The 16,448-nt window shown below is 37.5% G+C and overlaps 1 protein-coding gene across 1 annotated transcript; it reads right to left on the bottom strand.

The window, feature by feature from the left end:
- Window positions 1-12,246: 12,246 nt before the first annotated feature.
- LOC110738013 lies at window positions 12,247-12,792 on the bottom strand. The gene has a single exon (XM_021918370.1). It carries the CDS (start codon window positions 12,790-12,792, stop codon window positions 12,247-12,249), a length of 546 nt encoding a protein of 181 aa, XP_021774062.1.
- Between the last annotated feature and the right edge of the window lie 3,656 nt (window positions 12,793-16,448).

Genomic DNA, 16,448 nt, shown 5'->3' with positions numbered 1-16,448 from the left:
CTGCTGGGGCTCGCTGCCTTGCTGCCCAGCAACTCTTGCGAGCAACGTCCAGCAGCCTTGCACCACACAGCAGCACGCAACAAGTGCACTCTCCAAGCCCGCCACACAGCAGCACCAAGATGTGGTAGGAGCACCACCATGCGCACCGAGGCAGCCACATAATGCGTGAGCAGCCCGACTACCCTTGGTGGCGCTTGGGTGATTTTACCTCGATTTGCGTGCTTTTATCTCGGGATTTTAATCTTGATATATGTGTGACATAAAATTAACTCTAAATTTATTTTAGAACCAATTTAGGGCAAAATGAAAAATTAAATAAGTCCAACTTAATTAAATTCAATTTTAATAGTGAAAAAGCCTAAATTATTCAAGAACCATTCTTTAAATCAATTTAGGTCTATCTTGATGCTACAAAATTGAAGGGCTACACACATAATTAATTTAATCAAATATAAATTAATAATGAGATTTGACAAAATTAAGGAGGTTAGAAAAATAAACCCTTTCATCCAATGAAAAATTTCCAACAATAACTTGTGTATAATTGAAAAATTACATCTTCCAATATGAAGATTAATTAAATTTCAATAACAAGTTTTGAACTTTTAGGACTTTAATTAATCAACTTAAAATGATTAAATCCAAAAATTAGTTCAACATGGAATTTAGCAATCAAAGTTCCAACCAAATAAACAATTAAAGATTTGATCTTTAAAAAACTTAGGGACTTCAAAAATTACAAAATCACCATAAACATTCACACTTGAAGCAATTTATTTGCAAAAATGTGAAAATTTCAAGTTTATGTGAAAAATGAACTCACCAAAATTAAGCACCAATTATGACTTCATAAACATGCTTGATAAGGTTTATAATTGCAGTAGATTAGTGATGCAACCATACATTTAATCTACCTTTAACAACCTATGATTAATCAAGGATTAATGATTTAAAATTTTTCGTAAAAAACGAAAAACCCCTCGAAAAACATGTTTCTGGGTGGATTTTGGCTTCTGGACAGCTTTCAGAGCGAATCAAAAACAATTTAGAACATCGATTCCACCCAAAAATCACTATTTTTGAGTCAAAATTTGGGTTCGTAGGCCAAAATTAGTAAAATACGAAATTAAAACTAATTAAAACGAGCTTCTAATCTAATTAGAAAGCAAAACCAGAATTTAAATCCATTTTAAATCACCTCAATTAATTATAAGTTACAATAATTAAAATGAGCGCAGCTCCGATACCGCTATTGGGTTTCGTAGCGTCTAACGTTACGCGGAAGAGAAACCCGCCCAAGACCTGCTCACTAATTAAAGCAACTAAATATTTAATCCCATAACTAACAACATAAAAGAGAGAAAGAGAAAGAGAAAAGACTTGACTAATAAAAACTAGAGTATTACGAACTTAAGATTATCTCACTTTACTAAGGAGATGCCTTTTTAGTTCCACTCAAGCGTTCTTCCCAAAACCCAAAACTTGGGTATTTATAGGGAAATGAACCATGATTTCCCATTATCAATCAATGTGGGAGATTTGCATTTTCCCTTATTTTATTTTAATCAAAAACAAAATAAAATACTAAATCAATTAACAAGCTACAAGTGGCAATGGGAGAGAAAGAATTAGGTGAGGACCATTTCAAGGGGGGGGACCATAGCCTTGTTCATCAAGCAAGGCCCTTAAAATCGGTCCCCACTCAAAACCGGACCACTCCACCACTTGGCTGGCTGGCAGCCTGCCTTGGCTACCAAGGCTGCCAGCTGGCACTTAGCTCCAAGGCTTGGCACCCCAGCCAGCCCGCAACGCATGCATAGCAAGCCAGCCAGCACATATGCATCGCTGCGATGCTGTTGCATGATGCTGCTTGGTGCTGCTTACTAGCACGCATGCATAGCCCAGCATACCTAGCACGCTGTTGCGATGCTTCTGCTTGATGTGAAGCTGTGAAGGGCTAGGCGTCAGGCCCTAACACACTAGCAAGCACGCAAGGCACCATGCCTACGTTGCTTGCGATAACAAGGCCCAGCAAGCCTAGCATGCTGCTGGCCTTGCAATGCTTGCGGGCTAGCGAAGGGCTTGGTGCATGGCCTAGCATGATGTGATGGCTAGCACTGCTATGCTAGCATGCCTAGCCACGCATGCACAGCTACACCACACGCATGCACGCATCTTGCGATGCTTGTGCCATGTGATGTGCGTGTGCTAGGGGATGCTAGGCACCCATGATGCGCATGGGTTGGTGACCTCGCCTAGCCTAGCACTTGCATGGCTAGGCCAATGTGAGGCTACGGCTAGGCTCAAACTTGTCGCTTGCTTGATTTTACGTCTCGTCGAATTCTAAATTCAACTCGACTTGCGACGCTTGGTCTCGACGCTCTAAGCTCGATGTCCGCCGTCTTTGTTCGTAATACTCTAATGACTCATCTAATTCTTCGGATTGATACGTCGATTCGGATTTGTTATTCGATTGGGGTGCGACCCGAAGGGTTCGGTCAAGATTAAGCCGTAATATTAATTATGCATTGATATTACTGATCGAAAGCGGCCTCCACCTAGGCATTCCGATCACTTGACCTCGCTGAAGAATTAGTTTTCTAATAATTCTGAACCCTCTATCGAAATAATATGCTTGTTAGAAGGACACCATTCCTTTCAGTCTGTCCCCGATGGTCGGCACGCCTTGTCGACTTGTTAAGCTAACACCTAAATGAAAGAGGGGTTTTACCGTTTTTTACGAGAGGCAGATCACGTTGCTAGTGCAACTTTACGCAGCACGTACGCCATACAATTTCACGCCATATGTACGCCATACAATTTTACGTTGTATATACGCGGTATTTTTGTTAAGTAACGACAAAAATACGAAAAACGTGGCAATTCTTAAGGGTTGTACAGGAAAAATGCCAACCTATTTATGAGAGCTTTCATGTAAAGCACCACTACGTGATATTTTTTAGACGCTTTTCGAGAAATAACCAAAACGTAGGCTTGAGCAGGTACAAAGCACAATGCGCATGCAAGATGATGCAAAAAGTTATCAAAAAAGAAAATAAACTACAAAATGCAAAGCGATTTAAAAGGATTTTAATAATTCGCGCGTTATTACGTCTAACAACGCACAAAACCGTTAGAAAAAATTCAAAACAAATCAAAATTCGGAAACTGGTCTTTTAAGTGACCAGTATTCGCGCGCAACTTTAAAGGTCACGCTGGCCAGGCGCGCGCACTGTTCAGAGTTGCGCTGGGATGTCACGCGCAACCTAAGAACGAAGAGCGTGATTTTAGTTCGCTCTTTCTTCTTCCTTTTATTGCCATTTTCACTCCTTTCTCTCTTTATGAAGCTCGTATTTTACCCTCTTTGAAGCTAAAGAAAGGAGATCTTGCACCCAAATCCTTTTTCCATAATCCAATGTAAGTTTTCTTTGATATTTTTGCATATTTTGGCCGTATTTGGGGTAATTCAAAACGAAGAACCCTAAATTTTGAATTTAGGGGTTTTCGATTTGATCCATAATTCTTGAAATCTTTTGTTCCATGTTGTTATACTATGTCTAAGGAGTGTTTTGCAACAAATTTCATGAAAATGGTTAAGTATTAAACCTTGTATGAGCATGTCTTTGTTTATGTTCGTTTTCCGCACTTTTCTTCGATTTTTAGTTCGAATTTGCTGTTCTTGCTTGCTCATTTGGTTATAACTGTTGATTATGAGACAATATATAGTTTTATGCCTACAATTATGCTCATGAATCATGTTTTTGAAAATTTTGAGTTTAAGAAATGGCGCGAAATGCAAGTTTTTTCTATTTTTTACCATTTTCAAGCTTCAAAATAATTGTTTTGTAGATGATAATTACATTTGGGTGATTATTATTCATCCACAAACAATTAATTTCCAAGAATCTTAGAAGTAATCTTTAAAATAGTTAGTTGAACTGGTATAGATTAGCTTTATGGGCGTTTGAGCCCCCATTTACTGAGTTCAATTGCAAGTGTCGTAGCCCCTAAGTTTGGGTGGCATTCGACTTAGTGTTTTGTCCTTTTTGCAGCCGTTATGCTATAGAAATGGGTCTAGAATTTGTCCTTATGTTTCTTTTAGGACTTAGAAAACATATTCAATCGTGTAACTTTTGAAATCCCATCAATTGATTGTAGCATGGGGTCTCCCCCATTTGTGGACGCTGAGTGATAAGTGACATTTATGTCACTCTTAGGGTATTGTTTACGCCTTGTTTTAGCTTGTCTTAGGTTGTTTTATAGTTGTTTTGTTCAAATTATGCGTGCATTCATGTCTCGATGTATTTTGGATGAAATCGCGTATGTGCTTGAATGCTTGCCTTTATTGCATGTTCATACATTGCCCCTACCTTATTGCTTCCCTTGGGGTTTGTGCTTAGGTTTTTGAAGTCAAGAATTGCAAAGAAGAAACCAAGGAAGCACAAGAGAAGATTCGGAGAAAGCGAGGTGCACGAGCGTGCAAACCTATGCATGGGCGCATACAAAAGGCAGAAATGAAGAACGGAGGCGGAACCTTTGTTCGGGCTGTGCGCTGGTGCGCAACCCAACAACACGGCGCGCAGCCACACAAGCAAGCTTCGCAAACCCACGAAAGCGGGGGCGCGCAGCCATATGGGCGGGCGCGCAGGAGAGTTTGCCTACTTATTTTTCTTCTTCTTCTTTTCTTTAATTTTCTTTTGATCCTTCTTCTTCTTGGCAACCCCCTCCTCACTTTCTTGTTCATTCTCTTTTCTTGTTGCATGTTCCTCCCCCGTCATTTACCTACCTACACCCCATGAAATGTGTAGTAGTACATTTGACAAGCTCTTGCGTGCTTTGAATTATTATTTCCTAGAGCAGTCTTGCTTAGACGTTAAACAAGCCTTTCTCGGGAAGTAAGCCATGTTTTATTGCTTTCATTTTCTTTTCTTTTTAGATTAGATTTTCTCTCATGGACGTGTTTGTGTTAATTGCTAGGTACACAACTCGACATACTCTTGCGCATTGGTGTGGATCAAGAATCAAGGAAAATCTACCTCAACTTTCCTACCATGTGGAGTTCAAGACATATTTTTGGAGATTGTAGTTCCTATAAGGTTATTTCGGGTTTTTATGTGATTTTGCATTTAGCTCATAATATCCTTTTTTTTCCCTCTCTCTATCTTTTTGTGGCTTGATGATCATGTGTTGGTTAGTTGGGCATCTCCTTGTTTTCCCCTCCTTGGTTTCATTGTTTATGATTTGAGAGCTGGTCTCATTCAAGCTTGGGGGAGGGTTTTCTATCATACTTGGGTGGAATGTTGATTCATATATGCCTTGCTCATGAATATATTCATTTCCATGTTCTTTATTTTGAAAACTCCAAAAAGATTTTTGTTTACTTCAAGGCAAGTTTAGCAAAAGAGTCTTTTGTCTGTTCTTATTTTGGACATTTCTTTATACTTGTATTCTTGAATGTGTACCTTCCTAGGTGGTAAATGTTTGCACAATTTGAGAATGTTATTGGTTGATACTAGGATACCATAACTAAGGTAGCCGGGTTTAAGAACTCTTGGGTCCATGAAACCTTAGTTCAATGAATGTGGTAAGATGGTGTTGCTTTTCATAGTGAATTTGAAGCCCTTGAGTTAGTATTTGTTAAACAAATCCCGTGTGAGGTATTTTTGTTCAAGCCTTCATCACTTTTGTTGAGGGACGCTTTGGATCCTTAGCTATGCATGTCTCGATCTTTGTTTTGACTTCTAGCTTCCCAAGACCGTGAGCGAGCCACTTGAGGGGAGGAAAAAGGCACTTTTCATTTTCTTTTGTGTTCCTTTTATTTTGTTACTTTCTTGTTATCATTTGAATTCACCCTCTTGCTACCCCTTTGAGCTTATTTCCTTTCTTGGTTACTAGCCACATTATAAGCCTTACATCCTTAACCCTTAGTTTTGTGAAGCAAATTTTGGTTGGATGCTTGTTTTGACGATCTAGTGAATACCTATTGGTATAAGTTCAAAAGTGTATGGCAAGATTGAGACTTGTATATATAGTTGCTTAGCAAATGCTACAAGAAAAGAAAGAAAAAAAAGAGCACGAAAAAGGAAAGATGAGAAAAGTGCATTTATATAAAAAAAAATATATATATATATAAAAAAACAGAGAGAGAAAGGAAAAAAAAAAGGAGAAGAAGATATAAATTTTGAAAAATAAAAAAAAGCAATAAAACTTATTTTAGTTGTGATCATTTTTCCTTAATTTGAGCATTGAGGACAATGCTCCGTTCAAGCTTAGGAGAGCGGTTCTTAGTTTTGTGTTTAGAGTGTTTATTGAATAAGCTTGGGGGAGATGGTATTTTTGGAATTTTTGTTTGATGTTTTGGTGACTTCTTAAGTTTGTTTTTGAGAGACGGCCGCTCTTTTGCTTCACTTAGGAAATACCACCAAATGTTTCAAATTTTTACCCCACCTTTACGCTAAGCCATGACGTACAACAAATAAAAGACCTTTAGACCCTAGAGGGGTTGAGTCAAACCGGTGGAGGGAGATAGATTTCAAGCCTACAGAGAGAGTGTACATAGCTAAGACGTCGAGATAACCTTCTCATGCTTTTCATTCTTATTATTTTTCCGGTTCCTTCGAGGAATCATGAGAAGCTAACTTGGGGGTTGATTTGAAACTAGTGGAGAGAACGCGGAAGCATGGTGGGGACGAGGGTGGATTGAGTCTCCTTGAGTTCTCGATGCTTAGCCTATTCTATGTTCCAATCAACCATTGACATCTTGGAATGTGCATACATTTGTCTATTTAGAAAGTTTCACATTCATTGGTGCTTGTTCCTATCCATTTGTCCATTTAATTTCATATGTTTTCTTTTCTTTTTCTTTGTTTTTATTTTCCTTGCCTTGCTTTGGTTGCTAGAGTTATGGGTCAAACTCTTAGGAAACCCCTTACGAGACCTCACTCGTCCTCATAGGCGACTTTGGGGTTTTAAGATCTTGTTGTAGCTAAAAACAACCGTGATTCCTATGACAGTGAGTTAGTGTACATTCTTTCCAATTCTTTTTATTTTGTTTCTTTTGCTTTCAATAATTTCATCTTGTTCTCTTTTGTTCTAGCTTTACTCGAGGACGAGCAAAGGTTTAGCTTGGGGGAATTTGATGAGTGACATTTATGTCACTCTTAGGGTAGTGTTTACGCCTTGTTTTAGCTTGTCTTAGGTTGTTTTATAGTTGTTTTGTTCAAATAATGCGTGCATTCATGTCTCTATGTATTTTGGATAAAATCGCGTATGTGCTTGAATGCTTGCCTTTATTGTGTGTTCATACCATTGCCCCTACCTTATTTCTTCCCTTGGTGTTTGTGCTTAGGTTTTTGAAGTTAAGAATTGCAAAGAAGAAGCCAAGGAAGCATGAGAGAAGATTCGAAGAAAGCAAGGTGCGTGGGCGTGCAAACCGGTGCGCGGGCGCATACAAAAGGCAGAAATGAAGAACAGAGGCAGAACCTTTGTGCGGGCTGTGCGCGGGTGCGCAACTCAGCAGCACGAGCGCACACCCACACAAGCAAGCCGCGTAAACCCACGAAAGCGCGGGCGCGCCCAAACCCCTGTTCGGCTTATTTTTCCGGGCCTTATTTATCTCTTGAAGCTCTTTGTATGGCATGATAGATTAGAGAATTCCTTAGATCTATTTCTCTAGTTTTAGGAGAGCTTCTCTCTCTAGGTTTAGCTTAGGATTAGAGTAGTTTAGAGAGAGAAAGTGAGGGTTTCACCATTGTTGAGCTTGGATTTTAAAGAGGAAGATTGATCATCTTGTTTGTAGATATTCACCATCAATCAATGAGCAATTCTTACCTTCTCTTCTCTATCTTTATTGCTTTCTTTTGATTTTGCTTTGTTGACTGCTTGTTAATGATGTTGATGCTTGTTAATTTTTTTATTAATCTTGTTATTCGCATGATTAGTGAGTAGTTCCCCCATTAAGGGGAAGGTTATGGTGTAGTTGGATCTTGAGCATGTCTTAGGGTTTGGAAGTGATTAATTTGTGATTAAAATGCTTTGTTTTCCATGTCTACTAATTATTGCATTTGAGAGGCCTGTCAATTATTGCAGTTGAGTGGATTGAACTAGGTTATGGTGATAGCGTGATCTAGGAATGTCCATTGAATGATCGGCTTGAATTGTACCCCGATTCACATGGCTTATGACGATAGTGTAAGCTAGGGGATGAGTTGGGAAAACAATTAGCCTTGACAGGTGGTTAGATTTCGCTTTAAATCATTGACATGAGTTGCTTAGTTCGCATTTTGATTCAATTCCATGCTTTGTTTATGCTTGAGTGAATGCTATGCCTAACCATTTCCTTAGTGTTTTAGCCATTGTCTTAGTCTAGTCTAGTCTTGTAGTGTTAGTTGTCATTTCTTACCTCTTGTTGGCCTAGCTTAATTGTTGGCAGTGTTGGTAGTGATTAGCCGTTCTTCATGGATCGACCCTTGACTAACGTAATTAAAGACTAATCAAAGCACACTGCACAAATCTTGAATAGTAATCACTATACATATAAATTTAATGAATGCAAGCAAATGTAGAACAATCAAACTGCAAGTACGCAATAATTCAAAAACTCCTCATCAATTTCCACTCATTTCACAAATGTGACTTGAATTATGATTAAAAATGCATTTATTAAGTTAAATTCAACGAAAAAAATAGAATCAAAACTTTCTTCTGGAGTTGAACTTTTTCCTCCTCGATAATGTATCATCAAAACCAAAAACCTACCATTAGAAAATGAGATTGAAATAAAATAAAATGCAAGAAACAAAGAGAAGAGGAGGAGGAGATAGAAACCTTTTAGTGAAAGTGATGACAAGAGCTTCACGAAACAGAACATTAGGGCCAATCTTCGTCGTTAGCGAGGGATTAGCATTGTCTAAACAAGAAAAATTCAAGCAATTACGATCAAATTTGACACAATCAAAGAAAAAATTACAAAACATATTTCTAAATCGCATATCATAAGCTGTAAACAAGTAGATGGATAAAAATATAGTACGTGACATCATTTTAGCACCACCCACATTTTCAAGGAAAGGAAGAAAAGTCTTAAGTTATCATGTATATAGGCTAATTTGCTCATATGTTAGGTACACATGAACATTCCAAAGAATCAACTTCAAATCAAACTTATGCAACCCACAAACAATTAGAACCTCCAATTAAAAATTCTAAGCAAACAAAAATGCAATGTCCCAAAAAAATAATACAAAGACAGAAACTTAACCAATTAAAAACTTGGGTGATCTGAAACTTGCAATCACTTTGATATATTATGTGATTAACCAAGAAGCTGAAAATGACAAAACTATCTACTTTGGTGGACCTAATAGTCCTATGGGAATACATGTTCCCCGCCCTTGTCCACTAAGCTAATTCAACTTAGGTATAGATACTTATCACATCATCTTGCATCAAAAAGATGCACATTGCTGAGTCTGATTTAGATAACCACTAGACAAATAAATCATCATATTAATTCTCCAATAGCAAAACAATTTTCCATAAAATTTCAAACATAAAAAGGATAATCGAAAATAAAAACTAAAACATATCAAAATTTACTTCTATATAACTAGATAATGAATCTCAATACAACAATTAACAAAATCAACCTGAAATTCATCCGATTTGACTATCTCATAGCAAAAATAGATATAAATTCATGCAAATTGGATAATATAAACTACTAACAAACTAAGAGCAGATTCAAAACCCCAAAACTTCCATTAAATTGAACTAACAAACAAAAGCGCAAACCCTAGACTTCTTTTTAGTCTTTTTAATCAAATAATCACTTATAATTAATTAAAAATACATAAATTAGGAGGAGATCGAGAGCATACCTTAATGATATTCTTAATGAATGAGTTTTGGAGAAGCTTTAGAGGAGTTTTGGAGGAGTTTTAAAGCAGTTTCAGAGGAGAGAGAAAAGTTTTGGATTTATGTGAAAAAATGGGGAAAAGGAAAAATAGTGAAGGTAAGGGGAACTGAGGAAGCGCATAAATTTCTCAAAAAATAAAAAATAAAAATTACGAGTGAAGTGTGAGTCGTGTGTGGTACTGTGCTAGCATTAGTAACTAACCTTAATCAAGCTCGTTACAATTAATAAAGTCAATAAAAATTGACTTAGTATTTGTAACTGGCCTTTTATGCCCATTACTAATAGTTGGTTAGCCTATCATTGACCTACTATTTGTAACTGACCTTGGTTATGCCAGTTACTAATACTAATTTATTTGTAACCCGCACTATTTATGTTAGTTACTAATACGCTAATTGTAACTAACATAATTTATGCCAGTTACTAGTAGGGCGTTCCAAATAGCATTTTCTACTAGTGACTCTGTCTTTCGAAACCCCATTTGTTCTCCTTTTCATGCTCGCATAGCTGTCTCTTTTGGCCATGGGTAAAAGGTTCTCTTTTCCATCATTCACCTTATGATAACCCAGCCTACTTTTCATAGAAGGAGTCAGATTGCTAATCTCTGTCCTCTTCCTATGATGAATTCTTTGGTGTCTGGGTATCCAATCAAGATCAGTTGGGATGGTCTTAGTCCTGACCAGTTTGAAATGTAATAATCAGCACAAGAATGACAAAGATTGTGCTTAAGTCCCTCTATCGCTTTAACTTGCAAGGGAAATAACTAAATTGCCTCTTTGTAAGACTGTGCCTTTTGTTTGTGATTGCTTGTTTGTCAGGTGACCTACGAGTCCTTTGACCATTCTCAGAGGACTTATTTTTATCCTTCTTCTCTTTAGGATTGAACTCCGCAAGATTCATCGCCTGGTAAACGTTTACTGCATTTGTTTTGTTCTTTTTGTTCAGAAACCCTTTGAAGGCCAAACATTCATTAGTAGCATGAGCAAAACTAAAGTGCCATCTACATATCATCATATCTTCATGATCATCGTCCTGACATAGAGGTGACATAATTACTCCATCCTTGAATAGCCTCTCATACAATCTGACTACAACAGTAACCTCTTTCAGTCTTTGTATGTTATCCTGCACAATATCCATGTCAGCTTACCATAAAACAATTCATTTCATAGACTTCAGACTCTGACGCAAACTCTGATTCTACTTCGCAAGAGCTAACTTTCTCATTAAGGAAATTTATGTGTTTTTTTTATCAATTTCATCATGAATCTTATTTCTATATATTATGCAATTTCTAGTCTTAGGAGTAAAACCGTCATGCCATTTACAATAGTTCTTTCCTTTAACCTCATCAGGACTTCTAGTTTTATGCCTTCCTGCTAACTTAATCTTTTTATGACTCAAAAGCCAATCAAGATCTCATCACATCTCCTAATGTCGAAGGTGTATTCTCTCTTTTGATCAGATTTTAAATCTTTTTTATAAGTGAAATTCTTATTAGTTAAAGGAGGACATTTAAATGAAGGACCCTGTACAAATTCAGCTATCGCTGCCTCATACATGTCATCTTCCTGATCACATTCCTCAGCCATACTAGCATAATACTTATGTTTAGATCTGAACTCTTCTTCTAAACACCACTCATAAGCCATTACAACGCTAGACAAAGCAACGAAATCAGGGAAGTACTGTCCTTCAAACTTTTTCCTGAAAGGAAAGGATAAACCCTTTTGGACGATAGATACGAACTCTAATTCTTATATATTTAAGTGACATCTAATCTTAGCATTCTTAAATATGTGAATGTAATCTCCTATAGGCTCTCCATTTTCTTGCACTATCTTGGCTAAATCACCTATAGTGATCCCTGCTTCAATTCTAGTGAAATGGCAAAGAAATTGTGTTTGCATATCTTGCCAATTTTAAATTGAATTTGGTGGTAAGTGAGTAAACCAAGAAAAGGCAGCACTAGTAAGAAAACTAGAAAACATTCTAAATTTAAGGAATTCATTATCTGTCGCCTCTTTATGCTAATAGTTGAATCTGACTAAGTGCTCCTCAGCAGACATTGTACTATTTCCAAAGAAAAGAGTGGAGAATTCAGGAACCTTGAATCCTCTTGAGAATTTATACATCATGTCAATCCATTGAGGATATGGATTGCAGGTTCCCATTCTAGCATATCCACCATTCTGGCCCATAGCCCTCTAGATTATCTCCTCCACTTGTCTAAGCAGGGGTTCCTATCCCATCTGTGGAGGTTGACCTTGCATTGGACCATTAGGTTGAACTGGTGTATCTTGCATATGAAAGGGATTATGTTGGTTCCCTTAAGGATTGTGGAAACCCCTATATCTAACGCTTGTCCCTCCTAACATATTAGGATTGGGTTGAGACATTGCTAGATATCTTTCTCCATATGGACCACTGGCCTGACCTTGGTTCCATGAGGAACCTTTTGTAAGGTGGACAGAGTTTGGGTATCCATGTGGATAATGGTTATAATTTCCATTTTGTGTAAATGATTGTTGACCATTCATGCCAATAGGTTGAGAGGACATCCTTTGTGCGGATGCAGCAGCTTGTGTGTGGCATGCAGGATCTGGAAGATTTTCAATACCATAGTTGGCATGACTGACACCAATCTCTGCTCCTAAAGGAGGTATGTTACCCATTGAAGAGGTTAATGGGTGTGTGGTAACCGGTGGAGGCAAGGAAGAAGAAGATGGACCCTGACCATTATGGTTATAGCTTGACTTATAACCTGGCCCTAAACCATTAACTCTCCCTTGACTCCTATACCCCTCATCAAAACCAATAGGAGGGATACTTCTTGGAACTGACAGAGGGGGCGGATTTGCATGCAATTTTGTCATATTTTGTATTCTATGGTATCCTAGAGGGACGTTATACCTTTTATTTACTTCAGTAATCCCACTAACTAAAGCGGTTAAAACGTTCATCAACTTCATTGAGTTGGTTATGTTTCTCCACTAAAGGTTCAAGCCTTGTAACCACTTCGGTTGCTACACTCTTTGATAATGCCACGTTAGTAGCGTTTAGACCATCATTAATATCTAGAATAATCCTATCTACCTGCCTGGTAACTGCTTGTTGGGTAATAGAGTCAAAGTTTCTCAACTCGACAGTTACCACTCTAGCGGTTTCTTCCACCATGACACAATAGTAGTGATCAAACTTCTCTCTATTATTTTCTTTTAAATCCTCCATTAGACTCTTCACGATTTCCACATATTTAGTGTAAATTATGTTGAGTAAGTGTCTGGTAGGGGACTGGCTTTCTATTCTTTCCAAAACCGATTCATCTTGCCTTCGTGTATGAGGCTCAAATGGTTTGAAAGGGTGTGCCAGATGTTTTGTTGGTAGTTGATTCTCTAGTTCTAGTTGATCCTTTATAATAATTTCAGGATTGTGTTCAGATGAATTAACATCTTCCTGAGTCTTTCCTTTACGTGCTGAACGCTTAGGAGCCATAGGAAAACTTCCAAATTAACAAAGTTAACTAGATTAAATCTAGTCTTCTCCCACTATGGTCACCAAAAAACTTGTTGAGGTAAATATTGCTCTTTACCAACAAGTTAAATACTCTATCTTGTTCTAGAGTATTAGGGGGCTGCCCCTCGAGTTACCAGTTTCAAAGATTGATAACCTTGCTAACGTAAAACAAAACAATACGGAAGCTTTTCCAAAGGCAGTAAAACAAGTTAGATTGCTCAAAGAAACGAGTAGATAAACATATGACAAAAGATACAAATGCATTCCATTAATTGAAAGATAGAGTCTGGTCTACAATTGTACAAGTTGAAGGAGAGGTTACCTCCATTGTCATACAATTGGAAAAGACGAACAATCTTTAATACATGCTACGTGCTAAACTATACTATCGCTTGGCTACTAAGCCAAGGGAAACTACGAAAGCTAAGAAGAAAGCTAAGAAGAAATGAAATGCTTGTTGTTGATTGATTTGCTGATGCGTTCTTTCTATCCTTAGCTCCTTGCACTTCTATTAAAGGCAAAATGGAGCGGTTATGGCTGACTCCCATAACTGTTGTACGGTCATGCTTCTTGGCGCCAACATTATTTCGAAAATTAAAATTACCCATAGCCTCCTAATCCGGTCCACCTGTAATTGGGCCCCTACGTGATATCAGCCTAACTGCTTTTATGTTTTACCAAATTAGCCCAATTACCTTTCACTAACTCTAGAAACTTCTCAACTCGGTCAAAGTTAAGAAAGTCAAACAAAAAGTCAAAAATTTGATTTTTGGGTGTAACATGCTTCAAGGATTTCAAGCTTTTTGAGAGCTACTAGGCTACATGCCAACAAAAACAGATTAAAAATTTATACTTGTGGGATGGATAAAGGTTGTCAGGGTTTAAGATCGGAAAATTCCCATTCAAATATTTGGGAGTGCCCATAACCACAAAGAAGCTCAAAGCGGCTATGAGTTAATCAACAAAATGAAATCAAGAGTTTCTCAATGGAAGAGTAAGAACTTAAATCTTGTTGTGAGACTCCAACTTGTAAATGTTGTGCTAATGAGTCTCTACACTTACTGGGTTCAAATTATGTTGATATCTCAGCAAAATTATCAAGAACTTCCCTAAAATTTGTAGAAGCTTCCTTTGGTAGGCTGCAAAGTCAGTAACAAAGGAGGATATGTGGCTTAGGATCAGCTTTGCAAGCCTAAGAAATCAAGTGGTCTTGGCATTAGGAATGCATCTTTGCGGAACAAAGTAGCTGTTAGAAAATTAGTCTAAAATATTGTAATAAGGAGGATTCTTTGTGGGAGAAATGGGCCTAAAGTGTTTATATTGAACATTTGAACTAGTGGAATTATATGGAAAACATTACGCCAAGTCAAAGGTGAACTGAAGTATGTTATGATGAATTGAAGGCAGGGCAGAAATATTCCATTAAAAGAATCTCTAAAGAGATCAATCCACACTATAATACCTTTGAGATGGACTAACACAACCTGGTGTAGATATGTAATGCCAAAACACTAATTTATAACTTGGATGTGCATGCTTGGAAAACTTCCAACAAATTGCATAGAAATGGCATATGCCTAGATAATTTGTGCCTAATATGTGGCAAGGAAGAGGAAACCCACCTTAATCTGTATACCTATTCTGAAGTGGGTAGAATGGCAAACTAACACGTGCAACCTAATCAGGTTGATTCATGAACACATGCACAAACGTAATAAAGGAAGAGTGCTTTAACTAATCATAGAAGTAGCAATGGAAGCCATTATATATAACATATGACTACAAAGAAACAATGCATTGTGGAATAACAAGCTGAATACACCAAGTACACTCATATAAGGGATTCAATACATTGTAAATATAAGATTTGTAGGTTTACTTAATGATAATTCGGTAGCAATCGATTGGGTCAATAGTTTGTAATTGATCCTATTCATTACACGTTTGTATAGTCAGTGCTTATATTGTTGTTCATCCTTATAGGAGTTTAGAGGTCATTCCTAAAAGTTTCACTTAACCTCGTATGGATCTAGGATGTAGTTCTTTTGGTAAGCAATATATTTTTTCACTTACCAAAATACAAACTATCAAATGCCATAACACTAGCTTTGCGCAACCACATGTTAATTGACCAACCTAATACATAATAGCCAAGCCTGATAGGTAATGTAATGTGCTTGCTTTTATCAATACTCCGTACACTTCTAGATAGGCATCTAGCGAACAAAAACATAAGTTGAGAGCGTAGTCAACAAATTTCACCTGGTTATGATATGAAGACTAGAGTACCTCCCTTATTAACTAGGTTGTTATTGGATAGCAAAAAAAAAAAAAAAAACATACGATAGGGATTGATTTGGAGAAGGATAATGGGGGAAGGGAGGTGGCAATATGCCTTTCAAACATGTCTCTAAGCACATTATAAGGTGGATGAAATAGCAATTCTGCTATTTTCCACAACATATCTTTTATTTCTCTTTGTGCTCTGAGCCTTTGACCCTTTGAGGAGTTATTTCTACTCATGTCATGTGATGTAATAAGGAGCCGAGGTTAACCTATTGTCTTTGTGTTTCTCCTATACATTATTACATTGTGTGAAGATGCTCTCATCTAGACTTGATGCATAAGATATATATTGAGACCATCCTCTCCTACATTTGTGAGCTTATGAATCTGTCTACTACATTTGTGATTAGTGTAAGAGTGTTGTTAAACATCAGCCTCCAATTACTAAACATCATATCACTCATATTGTTAGACAATCTTCCTAAACTACTCGTCTACTCCTAGCTCGTTCCCTCCCCCTAACAACAACACCACCACCTCTTTCCACCACCACCTCTTGCTACCACCATCTCAAGCCATCACCACAACAGACCACCATCACCACCTCAGACCACCGTAACAACTGCACAAAAAAAATTTAGAACCATTTGTTGAAATTGGTTCTACTTAGGTGGAATCGCAAACGGTTTCAATTTTTTTTTTCTAATGGAGTATAGAATCGTGGGCCAAA

The sequence above is a fragment of the Chenopodium quinoa genome, unplaced genomic scaffold (genome assembly GCF_001683475.1).
Source record: "Chenopodium quinoa cultivar QQ74 unplaced genomic scaffold, ASM168347v1, whole genome shotgun sequence".
Taxonomy (NCBI): Eukaryota; Viridiplantae; Streptophyta; class Magnoliopsida; order Caryophyllales; family Amaranthaceae; genus Chenopodium; species Chenopodium quinoa.
The sequence above is the reverse complement of the archived record's forward strand: the minus strand, read 5'-3'. Positions and strand labels throughout refer to the sequence as shown.